This window comes from Cynoglossus semilaevis, unplaced genomic scaffold, assembly GCF_000523025.1.
Source record: "Cynoglossus semilaevis isolate Cse_v1.0 unplaced genomic scaffold, Cse_v1.0 scaffold1282, whole genome shotgun sequence".
Classification (NCBI taxonomy): domain Eukaryota; kingdom Metazoa; phylum Chordata; class Actinopteri; order Pleuronectiformes; family Cynoglossidae; genus Cynoglossus; species Cynoglossus semilaevis.
This window is the reverse complement of record NW_007585122.1, coordinates 262,185-279,173: the sequence shown is the minus strand read 5'-3', so window position 1 is coordinate 279,173 and position 16,989 is coordinate 262,185. Positions and strand designations below refer to the sequence as shown.

At 40.1% G+C, this 16,989-nt stretch overlaps 1 protein-coding gene and 1 long non-coding RNA gene across 5 annotated transcripts in view; one reads left to right on the top strand and one right to left on the bottom strand.

Annotated features, from left to right (window-relative positions):
• Window positions 1-11,489, top strand: part of LOC112486559 (uncharacterized) — a 19,673-nt gene extending 8,184 nt beyond the window's left edge. For all 4 annotated transcript variants that reach the window (XM_025053743.1, XM_025053744.1, XM_025053742.1 and 1 more), the window contains 2 exons: window positions 9,442-9,657; window positions 10,791-11,489. In XM_025053743.1, the coding sequence (XP_024909511.1) occupies window positions 9,442-9,657; window positions 10,791-10,862 (288 nt within the window). In that variant the 3' untranslated portion in view covers window positions 10,863-11,489. The remainder of the gene's footprint in view (window positions 1-9,441; window positions 9,658-10,790) is intronic.
• Window positions 2,173-16,978, bottom strand: LOC112486560 (uncharacterized). Its single transcript, XR_003049053.1, has 5 exons — window positions 16,822-16,978; window positions 9,440-9,665; window positions 8,472-8,622; window positions 8,080-8,128; window positions 2,173-6,528 (listed from the first exon to the last, which is right to left on the bottom strand). It is a non-coding gene; the product is annotated as an uncharacterized LOC112486560 (long non-coding RNA).
• Window positions 16,979-16,989: the final 11 nt, after the last annotated feature.

Below are 16,989 nucleotides of genomic sequence, written 5' to 3'. Positions count from 1 at the left end.
CTGCTGTCTTTGACTTCTTTGTTTTTGTTGCTCAATGTCCCAGGACAAAGTTCACCTCTCCTACGCCATGTTCTGCACAGTTGGTGCCCGGCAGGGCCGTATCTTGACTCACTCTCTCCATCAAACTTTTTACGTCTTAGAAATGTTTCTTGAGCAACGCACTGGTTCAACAAATGCAACAAAAGCAAGAACAAATGTCCTTCTACATGCCAGGGATATTGCAGCGTTAACCAGGGACAACATTTTGACTGTTAGCTGTAAGGCTGTAGCAACAACCTTCAGCATGCAGTAGTATTAGAGCTGGATCTTGACCGACCCTGAAGGAGATCAGATCAGTGATAGCCTTGTCAGTTCTTTAATCTGCACAGGTGTGTGGTCAGGACAGATTATACAATGGGATTGAGCATTCAAAAATGTGCATAAATCATATTTATGATCACAGTGACTGTATACTTTTCAGGGATTACTACAGGGAAGAGATACAGTAGATAGTCAATGGTTTTATTTATTGACTTCTTGGTTAGATACATTAGTTTGTTTGTGCTGGTAACCAAACTGGTATATATATTTTTTTTAAGTAATTCACTAATGAGTGCGATGTTGCCTTAAGTGCCCTTCGTTGTCAAGTGTTCAACTTCTGTCCTGCTTACTGTAGCTTTTCCACATTACACCCACTGTTAGCAGCAGCAGCAGCAGCTTTTTCTCCGGCACAGTTAATCTTTACTTGGCAGCAAATTCTTGTTGCAGTTGTTTATTGCCAGAGTGAAGATGCATCTGAAACAAGCCTTAGTCCCACCTCCACCCCCTAACCTAAAATATATATATATATATATATATATATATATATATATAATATCTGCAATATTTTGATAATTTTAAACAGGTCAAATCTCAGACTTGATCCCAGAAAAACCTGGACAGATGCCATCTTACTGCACAGCGCAGTTAAATATGCACTGCGGCACCTTTATCTTTTGCTTTACCTTGACCCAGGCGTTGCATGGCTGTCACCTGGTGCCATTATCAATAAGTCTGTCTGAGCCAAAGCTTAACGTAGGCTCCCGTATTACAAGTTTTACGGTGGTGATATATATTATATTATAAAACAGGTGTTTGGAATTTATGAGCTTTGCATAAATATATATATTATTTTTACTGAGAGCAGAATAAAGGGAGTCTAGAATTATAATCATGAATAAATTATACGCACATATAAAGAATTAAAGAGAAAAATATGCTGGGAATGAGGAATAAGAAAATTATGGCAACGGGTCTAAGGTAAAAGAGAGAGAGAGATGAAAGATGAGGAGAGCTGAGAGGACAGTTTTATTAGAAGATAAAGGAGATGAGGTTAGAGCATGTTACCCCTTCCTCCCTCCTCCCCCCTCCCGCTGCAGCATGACCAGTAGTCAAAGGCAAATAAATCCTCCACATAGGACATCCTGTACTGAAACCTCAACAAAAACCTGCACACAGTATTTGCAAATCTGGCTTGTTTACTAATCTCCTTTATCAGGTTTGTACAGTCCGTAAGGGAGCGTCATCAAAAAAAGACTTGCTGACGATTTATCATGATGAAATGTTATCTTTGTTTTTCTCTCTTTTTTTTCTACTTTCCTGCAATTCACAGTGCATACACTGACGTGGGTACTGTACATGAAGGCACAAATGTCCTGTACTCAGGTGGAAACTGTCCTCCACAGTTTTTGGTGAACACATTTTTTTTATATATATTTATATTTTATTTGGCTGTACTGTGACTCAGAAGGGAAGGGAACTTGCTGTGATCAGGCTCTGAGGTCTGTATCATAGGCACTGCTCAAACCTCCACCTGCTGACCATGCTGATGAGCGTGCTAAATAAGCTGAGTAAACCATAACTACTGACGTATTGTTGGAACACCAGCAGGCACCTGCCCTGTCCAGCTCAAGTGGCAGGGAGCTTCCTGTGCCCTGCCAGAGTCCAGCAGAAAACCCTCTGGATTTTGTCTTTTACACTTTTATTCTGGTGCACAGAGACCAAACTTTAAAAGTAAACATATCATTATTTCTAATTACTAATTTAATACATTAATTTTAATTGAATTAATATCAATTGAATGTGAACTATTTACAATATATTTTATTGTATTCATTATATAGATTTTCAAATAAAAGTCAATAATTTAATTCAAAACTTGTTCAATATTTCATTTTTTTTTTACGCATCAGCCTCTCAGGAGAAATGAAACATCACATTTCCTCACAGTCTGTTCTAAATAGATCAGGTGACGGTGTTAATCATTCTGTGTTAGGTATTAGATAGAACAACATGTTGACTCAGGCCACACTGACCTTCTCTTCTCCTTAATTGTGTTTACTGTTTAAAACCCATCCGAGCGGGACGCAAGTGAAGTAGGTGGAAGGAGGAAGAGAGGAAAGAACAAAGTAAGAAGGGAGAAACTGAGGCTGTGCAGAAAGTGAGTTCAGAAATATAAGGAGATGGGAGAAGCCAAGTGTGTCCAAGAAGTAATTTTATTTTATTCCCCCTGCAGCCTGAGAGATGTGGCTGACTACTGATTAGATTTGAGAGAAAAAAAAAAGAAGCAACAGAAAGTAAACGGCCAGAAAGCATCTGAATTCATTAGGAATAAGTTTGGAATCAGAAGTGGGGGTTGGGGCTGGCTCTCAGCTCATCTGTCCGTGAGTGTTCGCTCATCTTGTTAATGTTTTGTTGGAGTCAGCAAGAGCTAAAAGTGTGGTCATGCTGCACCTTTATCCTGACTCTAATAGATGCCAACTCAGTGCATCAGTGGGACGTCACATGTGACGTGAACGTCTGTTGGCCGCGCTCTTTGGCTCTTCACGCAGTGTGGAGAAATAAAGAAGTGACACGACCCGTGACAAATCCACCTCGGCTGATGCCAAGGCTGAAGCTTTGTTCCTAAACATGGTGTTTGTGCTAATGATGAAACCCTGAATAGGCAGTGGTGGTTGGTCACTAAAAAAAAAATCTGTTAAGTGAGTCTTTTAGTCAGCATTTTACCCATATACTGTTCCTCTCTAACTGCAGCGATTACATTCACTCTGGACTTTGGTCGGTGAAATCGTCTTATCTGAGAGGTGGCCTTTCTTAGACACAGTTCAGAGCTAATGGTTAATGACTTGCGTGTCATAGTTAAAGATCATCACACTGCATTACTGGGTGACCTTTAACTGACATTATTCTGACGTTTCAAGACACGGCTGTGAACTCTGGACTGCTGACATCTATTTCACATCTGAACTGTGGACCCTGTGGGGAAAATATATGCAGTACTGATGATCTGCATGTCAGAAAAGATGATACTTTATACTGTATAAAAAAATACAATTACACACCAACTTTTATCTATCTTGTGAAATCTTCCTCTTTTTTAAGGAAGTAAGAATGCTTTTGCTGCAGTTCTAAAGACATCCACCAGTCTTTTTTTGAGAAAGTTTAGAAAGAAATAAAAGGAGTGAAGCTTTGGTCTCATTACATGACCCTTCAGTGGCAGCTACAATATTGCTGAGAAACCTGAAGAAAAGATTCTTACACAGAGCCATCAATATCAGAAAAGTCCAGGAAGATTGCTCTAGGTTATCTGTCGGGTAAGAAAAAAACAAGTGTATCTATCTGGGCTTATCTGATGAGAGGAGTCAGGGCAGAGAGTAGAAATCCTCAAACTGAAGTGCTTTCAGTCGTTGTGGATGAAACAGTTTACTTTTTCTACTAATCCAGGCTACTGAAACTTTCTTGCACGCCCTAAATACTCTGCTGCCCTAGTGGGTCACTGGTACGTTTTAATTTCTCTGACCAAACATATAACACAGCCTAGAAGAACAAAACATTAGCTGCATCTCACACAACTCACATTACTGTCAGGCCAGTTTTAACCAGCACTGGGAATAACACAAACTCACAAGATCCAATTATATTTGATAACAAAAAGCAGGGAGGGATTTACAGTCCCTCAGCAGAGGAGTGGCTGGCACCAATACCAATAAAGTCTCTGGTTCTGCTGTTTGACATAGGTTAGCTAATAGATATGGAGCTCTGTTCAAACACATGGTCTCCATTCAAATCCTCAGGATCCCCTGAGCCGCTCACTGTCTGCCAATTAAGTATATGTGTTATAATCCAATCTCTCCATTAAAACTGTGTCTGGTAATGCTTTACAAACTCAACACTTTTTTTTCACCATCATCTTTGTCAGTGTAACACACTTTCAGCAGAGTGTTACACCAAGGACCTGACCTGTGATCAGAGCGTGTGCTCAGCAAATATACGCCACGGAGTGGAAAATGACTAACCCTTACTTCTGCTTTTGTTCCAAATGCAAGGACTCAAGCTGCTGGAAGAATGCAGTTGATTTTTATATTTTTTAACAATTTGGCACCAACATTTGTGCCGTATTTCTATCCTCTACTCACTACGTTATGAGGTTCAGGGGGATACGGAGATTACGATGTTTTTCTAATCTGTCTTCAGCGTCGCCATGACTCTGCTCTTTTTCTACACCATTCACATCCTCAGCTCTGTACACACTGCTCTGTGTGGTTTCCAGGTTTGTGGCACATACCTGACAACTGAGCTCAAAGTCGACCTGATCTGCTTCCACTCCGGCAACAGTGTGCTTATTCACAGGAGTGGACAACAGGACGCTCCGAGGCGGTCTTTTGTTACTGCACTATAGACTCAGACCCATTAGTTTTTTCTCTCATTATGTTTCCAGTCATGGTTGACGTTACACTGTGTGGTTTCTGAGTGCTCAAATAAATGCAGGGAAACAAAGTCATAATGATGATGAAGCTTGAGTAATATGTGATAAAAACATGTTGGACCTTTGTGTTTTAGAGCAGATTCATCCTCCTTATCTGTCATTTTAACCGTAGCAGCTTTGGTGTTTTTACTGAAAGATCTAAGAGTATTACAGACTGATCAGTTTTCAATATTCCATTCTAGAAAAACACAACAACAACAGACAGTTTTAAAGATGGCAGAACTGGACTGCAGACAGGCTAAGTCAGGTATCAACACGTATGTCACACAACAGTGAGGAAAAAACAGTGTGATGTAACATCCTGCTGATCTGTAATCTGATCGGTAGGTGTTTTTTGTGTGTTACTCTTTGATTCATCCATCGTTTTAACACATTGACTAAAATAGGAAAATTCTTTTTTTTTAATCACATTTGCAGGCTAACTGACAGTGTAATTCTGAACCACACAATCAAAACAACTCACTGCATATAACTCTGCCAATCAACTGACTCTGTTATAAATAAACTAAAATTTGATTATGCCGGTACATTTGAACCTCTTTAACCTAATACCCAAAAGTCAGACCAGTGGTGTCCACGCATATTTAGTGCTAATGATCTGATGTTTTCACTTTAGCCGCTTCAGTCGATGTGTGCTTGTGCACCGTAGAACGTTGTTATAGATTGTTACGACTCCCCCAGTGAGTCAGGAGGTGAATTTTAGTGTCAGAACAGATGAGAACAAAACACACCCCATAATAGTTCCTGCTGGGAGTAAATAACAGCCGTGTCACACAGATGTATTCATGTTCTATTCGTAGACATGAGAAAAAAAAAAGAAAAACAGAGAGGAATGAGCGAGTCCATGCAGGAGGACAGTGTCTTTTTATAATCGGAGAGATGACTTGCATTAGCTGTGGAACAGTGGACGATGAGAATTTAGCAGTTTCATCTGAAAGTCCAGGTTCAGAGAACTTGTCTCTGTCTTGGACATAAAGATGAGCAGTTAGTTGGTGGTAAATGGTTCTAAACCTAAGTGTCACTAACCTGAAAAATGTTTTGTGAAACAAAAACACCGTTCTCAAATTCCCTGTGTCCTTCACTCTTTCTATTTACATACTGCCTATTTATTTTGCAGGCCGACTCTCTGCCCAATTTTATTGTTGGATCTTATCAGCATTTCTCACACTTTTCCTCCGTTGGGAGGCACGAGGTTTTTGTATTCAATCTGGATCTCCTAAATGTAATAGCTCTCGGCCTCTATTTCCCTTTATAGTCAGACTTTTACACTTGGCTCATCCATTTTAAGACTCACATTGGCAATCTAGGAACAGAATCAGGGGAAAGAAAGGGAGAGGAACCAGCACTGACCCCACTGTTAATGAGCAGTTCTCTGAGAAACGAGGGGTTTAGGTGAAGCCATCCTTCTTGTTTATCTTTATGTCTTCCTTTAGTCTCCACAGATCTGCTCGTACCTTAATTCCCACTGTTGTACTCATCATTACGCTGCATTTACTTCCCGGCTTTCACCCAGATTTATTACCTTTTTGTGCTCAGAGGTACTGTATGTGGGACATAACGCAGGGACATCCAGCTCGTGCAGGTGGAGTTTTGCACCCCTGAGAGGTGGTGGAGGACAGTGAAGAAAAGGCCGGACGAGGCGGAAAGGAGGTCACCAGGATAGAAGGCCACAGTGTTACTATCAGTGCTGTTCTCAACACCTGTGTGTTATGTTTGTACGATATATTTCAACCGCTCCAGTCTACCTGTTAGGGCACACCAGAGACACACAACGAGAAACCAGGGACATGTGAGAGGATTGGACATACATTTCAACTGAAGTTTCACCAGAAAATCAATAAGAACCGGCTAAAACGTCCTGCGGGAGCCGTACGTTGAACATCGAAGATTTTAAGATTCTTGTAACTTTTGACATCCACTCTTTCAAAAACACATCAGGTCTGAGACAGAAGTATAAAAAAATTGACGAGCGCCTTGTTCGTCCACTAAACAACACAACCCAGAACTTAAACCCATGCTGTCTCACATTAAATTTGACACACCTACAGTACAGTCAACCAACATCTCTGTCCCACTGTGTGTTGTCACCTGGAGAACACACTGTGATTTCCCCCAAACACTGAGTATAGAAAGTACAGCTTTATCTGGCCCTGCTTGTGTTTGTAGCTTCGTGAACCATAACAGAGCAACGGGCTGATCTTAAGTCGAAGGTATTATGTAACTTTGTTGTAACTAACTAACACGGATTTCACAGATAATGTGTACAGAACACAGGCAAAGGGCAGTTAAGGAGGTCAGTCAGGACGCGACACACTAAGAGGGTGTGAAAGTCCAGACGCCGTGCACATGATGTTTTTATTTCCTGATTCATGGCACCGTGCTGTTGATGTGTACATCCTGGCTTTACTGTGGGAGTTTCTGTGGACTATGTTACAGCCTGAGTTACGGGGTGGAAGGTCATGTTGTTGGACCACGTCTTATGTAACCAAATAATTTCTGGACCACTGATGTTTTAATGGACCTTAGCAAAAAAATTCCAGTCAGAGGGCAGGAAGAGGGCTGAAGAGGAAGCTGAGTCTGGACATATTACACACATGCATGCTAGTGTGTGTGTGTTTGTGTTTTTCCTGTGCACATATTTTCTCCCGGAAGTAAATGATGATAAAGTGCCAGAAAAAAAAAATGCAGCCAGAGTTTGTCATCATTTTGATGAAGGGCTTACAGTTGGCACTTACTGAACTATGATGAGGTGTTTATCATAGAACGCCAGTTTGATCTGAACCCAGGAATAACTTCACCATTCTCTATAATTATAAGCTAGTTAGGAAGCATGTTTGTATTTCATCGACAAAATCTGCTAAATACAATATTGTGACAATATTTGATAAAATAGAAAAAAAAAAGACTTTTTTAACATTTCAATAGTCATGCACGATATTACGAGTATTTTCAGTTTTGACCAAATGTCAACAACACAAACATGCACACACAGGCACACAGTTGTGGTTTCTTCAGCTTCTCATGTGGGGTAATTATTTGGATTCATTTTGTTTTTCTGACACAGGGCTATAATTACAGTGCAGGGAACAACAAGTGACACAGAGAAAGTTTCACAACTTTTTTTTCTCGTTTTTCCCTGAGCTCTTTGCCATTTTCAGAGAAAAAAAACATTTGTGGAGGACAAACTTTGTTTTTGTATATTCCATTGTACAGTATGGAAAGCCGGGCACCGTGAACACAGCATTTCTGAACCTCCAGGTTCAGCTCAATAGATAATAGTACATAATAGTACTTACCTTGTTACATCATATTGGTTTCCTCCGTACTCAGGCTCTTCCCACCACACTGTTAATGAAAAAAGTAGGTGTTTAAACCTTCACGAGTTTATTTATAGAATAACAAGCATTGTGCGAGGTACTGTAGGAGAAAACACTCATAAATACACAGTGTCCTCCGGCCTGTGTTGTGGTGATGTAGTGAGCCTACAGCCACTGATAGAGGCCTTGATAAAACTCATCTGAAATGGCTGCAGCCAGTGAACCTGTGGGCCAAGGACACCATTCAGCCTCCTAACAGCCGTTCTGGGTGGCAAAACACATCCGTCTGTGCAATTGGCTTCCCTCAGGAACTAAGTGTGTCTTGACCTTAGCATCTCTTAACACATGCATCTCGTCTCTCTCCTCTTTACCTTCCTGGTGTGTCCTGTATGTGTTCATGCCTTGACGTTGTTGCCTGTCCGCTGCGTACGCTGCCACGAAGGATCGGTCTTGATTGTCATGATGGAGAACATCAGGAGTGCGTGGTGAGATCGTTCTCTGGGGAGTGTGTCACCAGTGCAGCTGTCACACAAACACAGGTTACTGATGAGACTGAGTTGGACACACTCCTCCGCCTTCTGTGCAATTCAAATGTGAGGATTCATAAATCACACTCATAAGGTTGACGTCGGCTGTAGCACTGGGTTAGCTTGGGTCCTACTTCAAATTTGACCACTGTGAAGGATTACAATAAATCAGTACTCAGTCCCCTTAGATATAGGTACGTATTAAATATTATATTACTATATAACGTATTACAATATATTTAAATTCTTTACATGCTTATAGGTATATTTATTTAGACAGTGTTTATGTTACGTATACAGTTTTTTTGTTTTGGATTTTGTTTTTTATTTTTTGTAAAACTGTACCAGAATCTTACGAAAGTCTCCAGATGGAACAAAAAAATGTGGGAACATAAAGGTATCAGCAAGATAAGAACAGTGTTACGAAAAATCACCAGTGAGTACAATTCTTGTCAGCATTTCATAATCTAAAAAAAAACAAAAAAAAAACAGATCATCTGTTTTTTATGACCAGCTTCTGCGAGGAGTGCAGGGAGGAGGGGTCTCAGAACGATACAAAAACAACAAAACTAAAATGGAGTAGATTGTGAATTTCACCAATAGGAAACAGGATGTAAGCTAACTCTATTTCCTGTGCCAGTAATTATGTGGTGATTAAAATTGTTGTAGAGTATTTTACAGTGCTGATTATTATAATTACTATTCATAATGTGTGATATGTGGCTGTCTAACATTTGTGTCATATATTCAGGTGGTTTTTCAAACATCCTTCAACCAAATATAAATATATAAACGACTGAACCGACTCTTACAGGTCAGGAAGTGGAAGATGCTGGGACGCCATCATGGTGACACCTCAGGCAAACAGAAGGACGCCGAGTCAGACGTCCATCTGGGATGTTGTCAGTCCTGGGGGATTCATGCCTCACCCCTGCTGGGCAGCCCCGTCATGCTGGAGTGCTCCATCTGCAGTGGACCCTACATCAGCTACGCTCTGGAGGATATGTGGCAGCCGCGCCAACGAACTCAGGCAGGTTTCTGAAGGAAATGACATCATTTAATAATCCACCAGAAAAAATGAATTTGGATTCCACTAAAATGTGCTACGATTTTCATCTGTACTGTAATTATTTAATATTATTTACGTAATATATTATCATGATGTTGACAACAGGTAATGAAATCTTTTTTTTTAATTTCATCTTTCTATGAAACATACTAAGTCATAATCAAATGTTTTCTGCTTATTTTTTATTTTTTACTTTTAAACCAGTAAATGAGTGTCATTTTATGACTCATAATTCACTCATGCCTGTCTCCACCTTCTCTTGACCTTTAGACTGACAAAACAGTTTCTCCATTTGTCTTTTTTTTCCCTCTGTGCATACGTCTTCTCTTTACTTGGAAAAAATGAATCAGTAATAGAAAACTGACAAAAAGACAGAGCCTTTATTCAGCCCTGCTGCAAATGAAACTCCATTGTATTGCTTTATTTCATCAATAAATAATCACAGAATAGCAGACAGGAGTGATGTGAAACCAGAGAAGGTCAAAAGGGCAACACTATAAGGGTGACTGTGCAGAGCTAAGGTTTTATTAGGAATATCAACCCAGTTCCTGGTACATGGACATTTATGTGAGTTTATCTTAGAAGAAGAAAACTGCCAACAAGGTACACAAAGATTAAATGATATTTGGGTTGTTGACGGAAAAACTGAAGAAGATGAAATCAGCTCACAAACATGTCCACACATGTTTGATTCTAAGGAAACACCCATGGGAAGAAGTCTGAGACTGCGATCCTGACTGACAAGGACAAGGACAGGAAGTCATATTGTAAATGACAGTCCAGGTTGAATGTCCCCCAAAAGTTAATGTCCCTTGTCCTGTTGCAACAAATTGCACACTGTATTAGATTGTTGCACATTCTCGAGTCAATGTAGCCTTGTATCATCAACTGCCATCAACACAGCTGTGGCTGCGAAACGTCATAACATAAAAACCAAATTCATCTCTCAGAGAAAGTAGACCTTAAAAAAAATGATGTATTTAATCTGAAAGACACTGTTGCCAATTACAACTGTGACGCTCATGGCCAACGTTCTCTTTCCTGTCTGAGTGCGTGAGGTTTCTTTACTAACTAAATCTATATTTGTGTCTCAGGCGATGGACCTGTACTACCACAATGAGTCAGACGCAGACACTTACTGCTGCCCCGGAGACAACAGTAAGTAACCACCAACAAATCCTGTTGGTTTTTTTATATATATATTTTTTATTTTTCCACTTCTATTTTTTCCTCTCTCATTTTCCACCCATTGTGTCTATTTTCAACATTACATTTTTAGTATTGTCAATCACAGTTTCTCCAATTATGTAATTTTTGTCCCCTCGCTGTCAAAACAAGAAGGTTATGAAACCAGAGCCTACACCTCAGCTCACCACTGGGACCGCTGGTCCAGTCCACAAGTGGGATAATAGCTGTTGTCGTCAAACCGATATTACTAAGTGTTGTTTGGTGGAAAACAGAAAAACAGTAGTTAAAGCCACAGTGCGGTGGGTTAGACATGACACAGTGACCTACACGGTTTATGACATCACTGCGGCAGTAGGTGTCCACCTCTGGGGAAGAGTTCACAAGAGTTTTACAGCCAATAAACCTGTTAAGTTTAAGGATTCAGAGTCCAGTCTAAGTAACAGAGTCAGTGTTCATCAGCTGTGTTCTGGCCCAGGGCCTATCTACTGGATTAATTTTACCATGGTTCATTTCCCTCTGCTGGGAATCTCATGACCTCAGCCTGCGTGTGGGTGGTATTAGCATAGACTGCTAATATGTTGAATTATTCTGCATTTACTGCATTTACTGCAGCTAATATGTTGAATTATTCTGCATTTAAAGTCTTCATATCACCTCAAACATTAAACAACTGGCTCTCTGGCGATCCTAAATGAAAACGTTTGAATGGTAGAACAGACTCTTCAGTTCTGTTTACTTTGAATACTGTACGTGTTTTCATGTTTCAACCAGTGCCAGGAAAGTTAACCACATCCGGTTGGTCTCCATACCATTAATATAAGGACACATTACAGTGTAAACAGCTGTGTTTGACGCAGGATATGCCGGAGATATTCCACATACAGATGCCAGATTGTACACATCAGCAGCTAAGTGACTTTTGGCTCCTGAAACCTCCTGTGACGCACTTGAATTTTTAAGAGGGCGTCGTCTGAATTTCTTTTTAATTGAGGAATCTCTATTAGGTGCTGTACAAGTGATGAAGCCACCTGGCAGAGAGCTGATCCTACAACCTAGGCTGTGATCGTAGAGCTACACCCTGACATTCCACTTTGGAAAACTGATTGAGTTTTGGAGCACTCTCTGTTAGTTTCACTCACTGCGTCTCAGTGATGTAGGGATGTGCGTGCAGCGTGGTGATTGACTTATCACCCTGTTAATACAATAAAAGTAATATTATTAGAGATAAGGACTTAATTATCTAAAAACTACGTTGGCCTTCAGGAGAGTACAGTGTGGCCTTATTCAAACAAGAACATCCTCATTGAATCACATCAGTATGACAATCAGATTGATTAAGTGACGCTAATTAACATTTACACACTGAGATTGAGTGCTTTTTTTCTGCTATTGTACATATTGCATTATATAACATATCATGTTTGTCCTTGCAATATTTTTTTTTATTCCATTTCACAAGCACAACACCCATGATTCTCCTGGCCATTTCAATTACAAATTTTTCCACCCATGACACATCAGTGGCTTGTACCAACCTGCCCTTCAGAGCAGGTTGGTACAAGGGAGCGTGTATTTCTTTAAAAACATCTTTGTATCAACAAATGCTTTAAGGAGGCAGACAAAGTCGACATGCGTACGATCAGATTGATAAGTAAGATTCAAACCACCAACGGGTTCAAAGTTGAAGAAACAATCCACAACCATAATATTTGGCTCCTGACTCGACTGTACTCTCTTCTGAGATAAAAAAAACTCCAAAGAACAAATGTCTCCAGAAATCAGTTATATTGTAAGGTAACAAACTGTAAGGTAAAGTGACTCACACAGGAAACCGTTGGATGATAAAAGACAACCATCATAACACAACTCAACAATCCAAGATCACCGTAACAACATGTCTAAGGGTCAAAAGTCAAATTTAGTGAAAGGACCAGCAACTGTAAAAACAGAGGCTCAAACTAAAATACTACTGTTCAGGGAAGGCCCCAGACAATTAGTTAGTCCTCAACAATCAAACAAGTGTTGGTTGTATAAATATACCTGCCCTCATGCCATTTCCCAAAACTCCTCAGATGATCTGCTCAACTTTGAGGATTTTAAGCTCATCTGTTTAGTGATTTAATTTTGTCAGTGGACAAAACAGTAGCTGGTTTTCTGGTAAATACTGACTGGCCTAACCAGTGTGTCCACTTTCTATTTACTTTTCTTGTCCAGCAGCCTCCTACCAAACACTGTGTGAATTCGCCAGCATATTCAAATTTCACCATCCAAATTTAATCTACCCAGTGCACGCAACTCTGCAGCTGCGACACGGCGCTCCTTCCTCCTGCTGATGTGTCAGAGCCGTGGCTACAGTCAAAGCTGGCAGCACAACACACGCTCTGTCGTCGTGAGTGGTTGTCGTAGCTGCATCATGGACAAATAAATTACAACAACATCAGCCAAACACATTGTTGTTTGTCATTGTAACCTCTCCACATTCGGCTGACATTTCCATATTTCTTATATGAGTCCAATATATTCCACTTAAGGGCGGGTCACATCATTTGGCAGCTATTTTGGCCACGAGCCCTGGGAGTTATTGAGGCTGTAATTAGGATTTTAATTTGCAGAGTAAAAAAAAAAAAAAAAAACAGACATAATTTTAATCACCAGGAGAACAAAAAGTACGGTAAGTTATTTTGAAAAAAGGGAGTTTCCATTGATTGTTTTTTACACAATGCATGTGACACGTGAAACTGATATAAATAGCGTGGTAATAAAATCAGTCACTGGCATTTTTTCATATTAGCAGCATGATTTTCCTCACTCTTCAGGCCGACTGCGAGGTCAGCTGCCCTCAACAGTTCAGTCATGTCATCCATCCATACTGAACACATGTTGGGTGGGTGGTTTCATACAAAACCCAATTATTTGAAAACTTTTTAATGAGCCTTTTTAATAAGCTTGAGAACCGAGAAAACAATTGCAGTGTCATATTCCCGCCTACAGAACTTTGGTCTTTGATAACATAATGAAGCGTTGGCCGTCAAAAGTATTAGTATGAAAAATATTTTATAAGCTGACAAAAGAATGCTGCCACAGCCCATTCTTGCTTCTAAAGACTGAGTACTCCTTTAACCCAATCGTGACACCAGTAAACCTGTTCACCAGAATATTACTACTATGTCTCTCTCTGTGTCTGTTCCAACTCTTTGGAGTGGGATTTCAGTCTATTTTGTCTCCTACACAAAAAGAATGATTTCAGTTATAGATGTTATAGTTTTTAGGAAGGATACTAAATTTTGAAAATGGTTCTTCTTCCACTGTCTGTGAGGCCTTGCTTTTTTATTCAGTCTGGGTAAGAGGGCTACTCCTCTGTGTGGACAAGCAGGCCATGCTCACTGATGAATAAAAGCCTTGCTGTCCACCCTGAATAGTCCAGGCCTTTATGCAACAGTGTCATTTGGTTCTTCACTTACAGAGACTCATTCACATTCATCACCAGATCAACTATGGCCACAAACACACACTCCTCATCCACAGCACAGACAACTGTCATATCAACCCATCATGTTGGGGGAACAGGGACAGACTTAATGGATGCACTGCATCTGGATCAGCATCAGACAGCAGGACTCAGGATGTGTGTCTGTGCATCTGTGTGTGCTCTAATGAGACAGAACTTCATTTCAGAGATATTGTTAAGGATTAGTTGCAGAGTGAGAGTGTGTGTGTGTGTGTGTGTGTGTTACCACCAGGATGTTACGTAAGTCCATAACCCCTGTTTCTCACTTATTTGTTACCTTGCTGACACACATTTATATGCATACTCACACACTCACACACTTACACTACTTGAGTAGCATAGCCTTCCCTTGTTCACTCTGCAAATTCTCTGTAGGCCTTTTGTTCATCTCTCTCTCTCTCTCTCTCATTTCCTTCTACTGTGGACTATGATCACAGAGCTTTGCTTGAGGCCTCTGGAGGTCATTTTGCACCTTTTCAAAACAGTTCCAGTGCTGTCCCTATTTCAGAAAGCTTTCTACTAAGAAAAATGTACTGTGTCAGAGTCGGTATGACCTACAGCCCAGTATGTGCCGTCCTTACACTTAATGTAAAAGCAGCATTTCTACAGTAAGTGTAGATAAGAGATAACAGTTCAGACCTCTTCCACCCATGTGCTACTGGAGTGTGGACAATGAGATAAATGTAAAGTACTAGAAATTTAGACAGCTGGGCCAGGGTCAGAAATTCAGAAGAATTCACAAAAAGTAAATTAAATTAAATAAACAAAAAAAAAAATTAAACAAATTATTATATTATATTATATTATATTATAAACTACTATGCTATATTGTCAACATATGCAAACCTAAGGTTAAAAATAACGTAAGATGAAAATCTTACCTACGTTATTTTTTTATTAAACATAAATACCAACTCCTAGGGAAAAGGTGAGCCATTTTAAATAGTTAAATACTAGTTGTGTTGTGTTATGTTCATGCTTTAAGGACAAATTTACTGTTTATATTCTTAACAAAAGCGTGGGAAGAAACAGTGAGGGAGGAGTGAGGGTGGGGTTGAAAACCTTGAGGGAATTTAGCAAGAGCCTCATTTGCCCTCCTCTGTGAAAGTGTGTGTTCATTAGCTGCATGGAATTTATGAATGATTGAGTTGACTTATAGGGGAAACGTTTGACTGAAACAATGCCAACCCAGAACAAGTCACGTCAGTCACCCACCTGCTCAGCTATGTGGCCTGCTGGCAAAGTCCTTATGTACTTTTGTGTGGGGCTGCGGGAGAATTTTAATGACACTGTTTGAGTCATGTGTTGGTATGCGTCTTCTAGCGTCAGATTAGCCGCTTTTACATTGCACACTTAGTGGTTTTCACTTTCAACCAAAGGTGGTGTGGAACATGGCAGGATGCTAAATGCACGCCCTCTGTTTCGGAGCAACCCATACAAACATGGATGACTCTCTGAATTTGGAAGAGAAGCCTTGGCTGGTACTGCATTAACAATTACAATAATTATAAGTGTAGCTGTCATAGTAAAAGCTTAAACCACATTCCACCTCATTGTATGTATGTCACAGTTTATGTTAAATTAAGTCCCTAAAATCACAAAACATAGTTGTTATGGGGAACAAGGCTAATTCTTCTGCTGCCTTCAACACTGTGCAACAGTATCTATAGTTGTCCAGCCTGAAGACAGCGAGGGATTTTAACACATTTTATCTGACCTTGAAAACTCTCTCAACTTTTGTTCATGTCCAAAGCAGTTCAACAGTTATACTGTAACTTTTACACATTTTTCTGCAACCAATTGTTGCTCGTCTTACTGTATGCCCGTCTGGAACAGATTTGAAGCTAGCTAGATGTAGATAAAATATAAGGACAATTTCACAAAAGGGAATTCATGACCTAGAAAATATTTACACTCAGTTATTTGCATGAAAAAAAAAAACTTTTGCATGTGTTCCAAAAAGCCTGAGTACTGCAGTATATCAATGCACGGCCTGTTTGCTATGAACCACATCCTCCACAACTGAAACAAAAACCTAAATTTCCAAAACAAAATGTTTCATCGCAAAGAGAGATTACCATCAGCTCACCAGTGCCAGAACCTAGGTCAAGTAAACAGGATGAGAGCTTTTATACTGTGCTTCCAAATGATGCTTCTGGGTGTAAAACAGATATGACATATTGCCACATTATGAGCTGTTCAAATAGTACATTATGGGTATTTTAACGGCTGTTAATGTTATGTTTTGTTAGTATAAACAAACTGATTTTTAATCTGCCTCTTTTTAAGATGCACATTAAAAATAATGGAGAGGAGTTTTATCTGCCTTGGCCACTGTTGTCCCTGAGGATGAAATACTGCGTCACGAACCTGAAACCTAATATGAGCCGCGTGTTTATTGGTAAATAAATAAAAGTCCCCAGCATTACCGTCTGTGGATGGGCACCAGAGCAGCAGCTGATGATGATGGTGAGCAGCAGAATGTGAAGGCTGCTCCATCCCCCGCCCGGTGGAAAACTCACCCAACCATGGGCAGAGTGAGAGAAGCAGGGGCGGGGCGGCTCCGCCCCGAAAAGAAAGGGGGAAAAAAAGTTTTT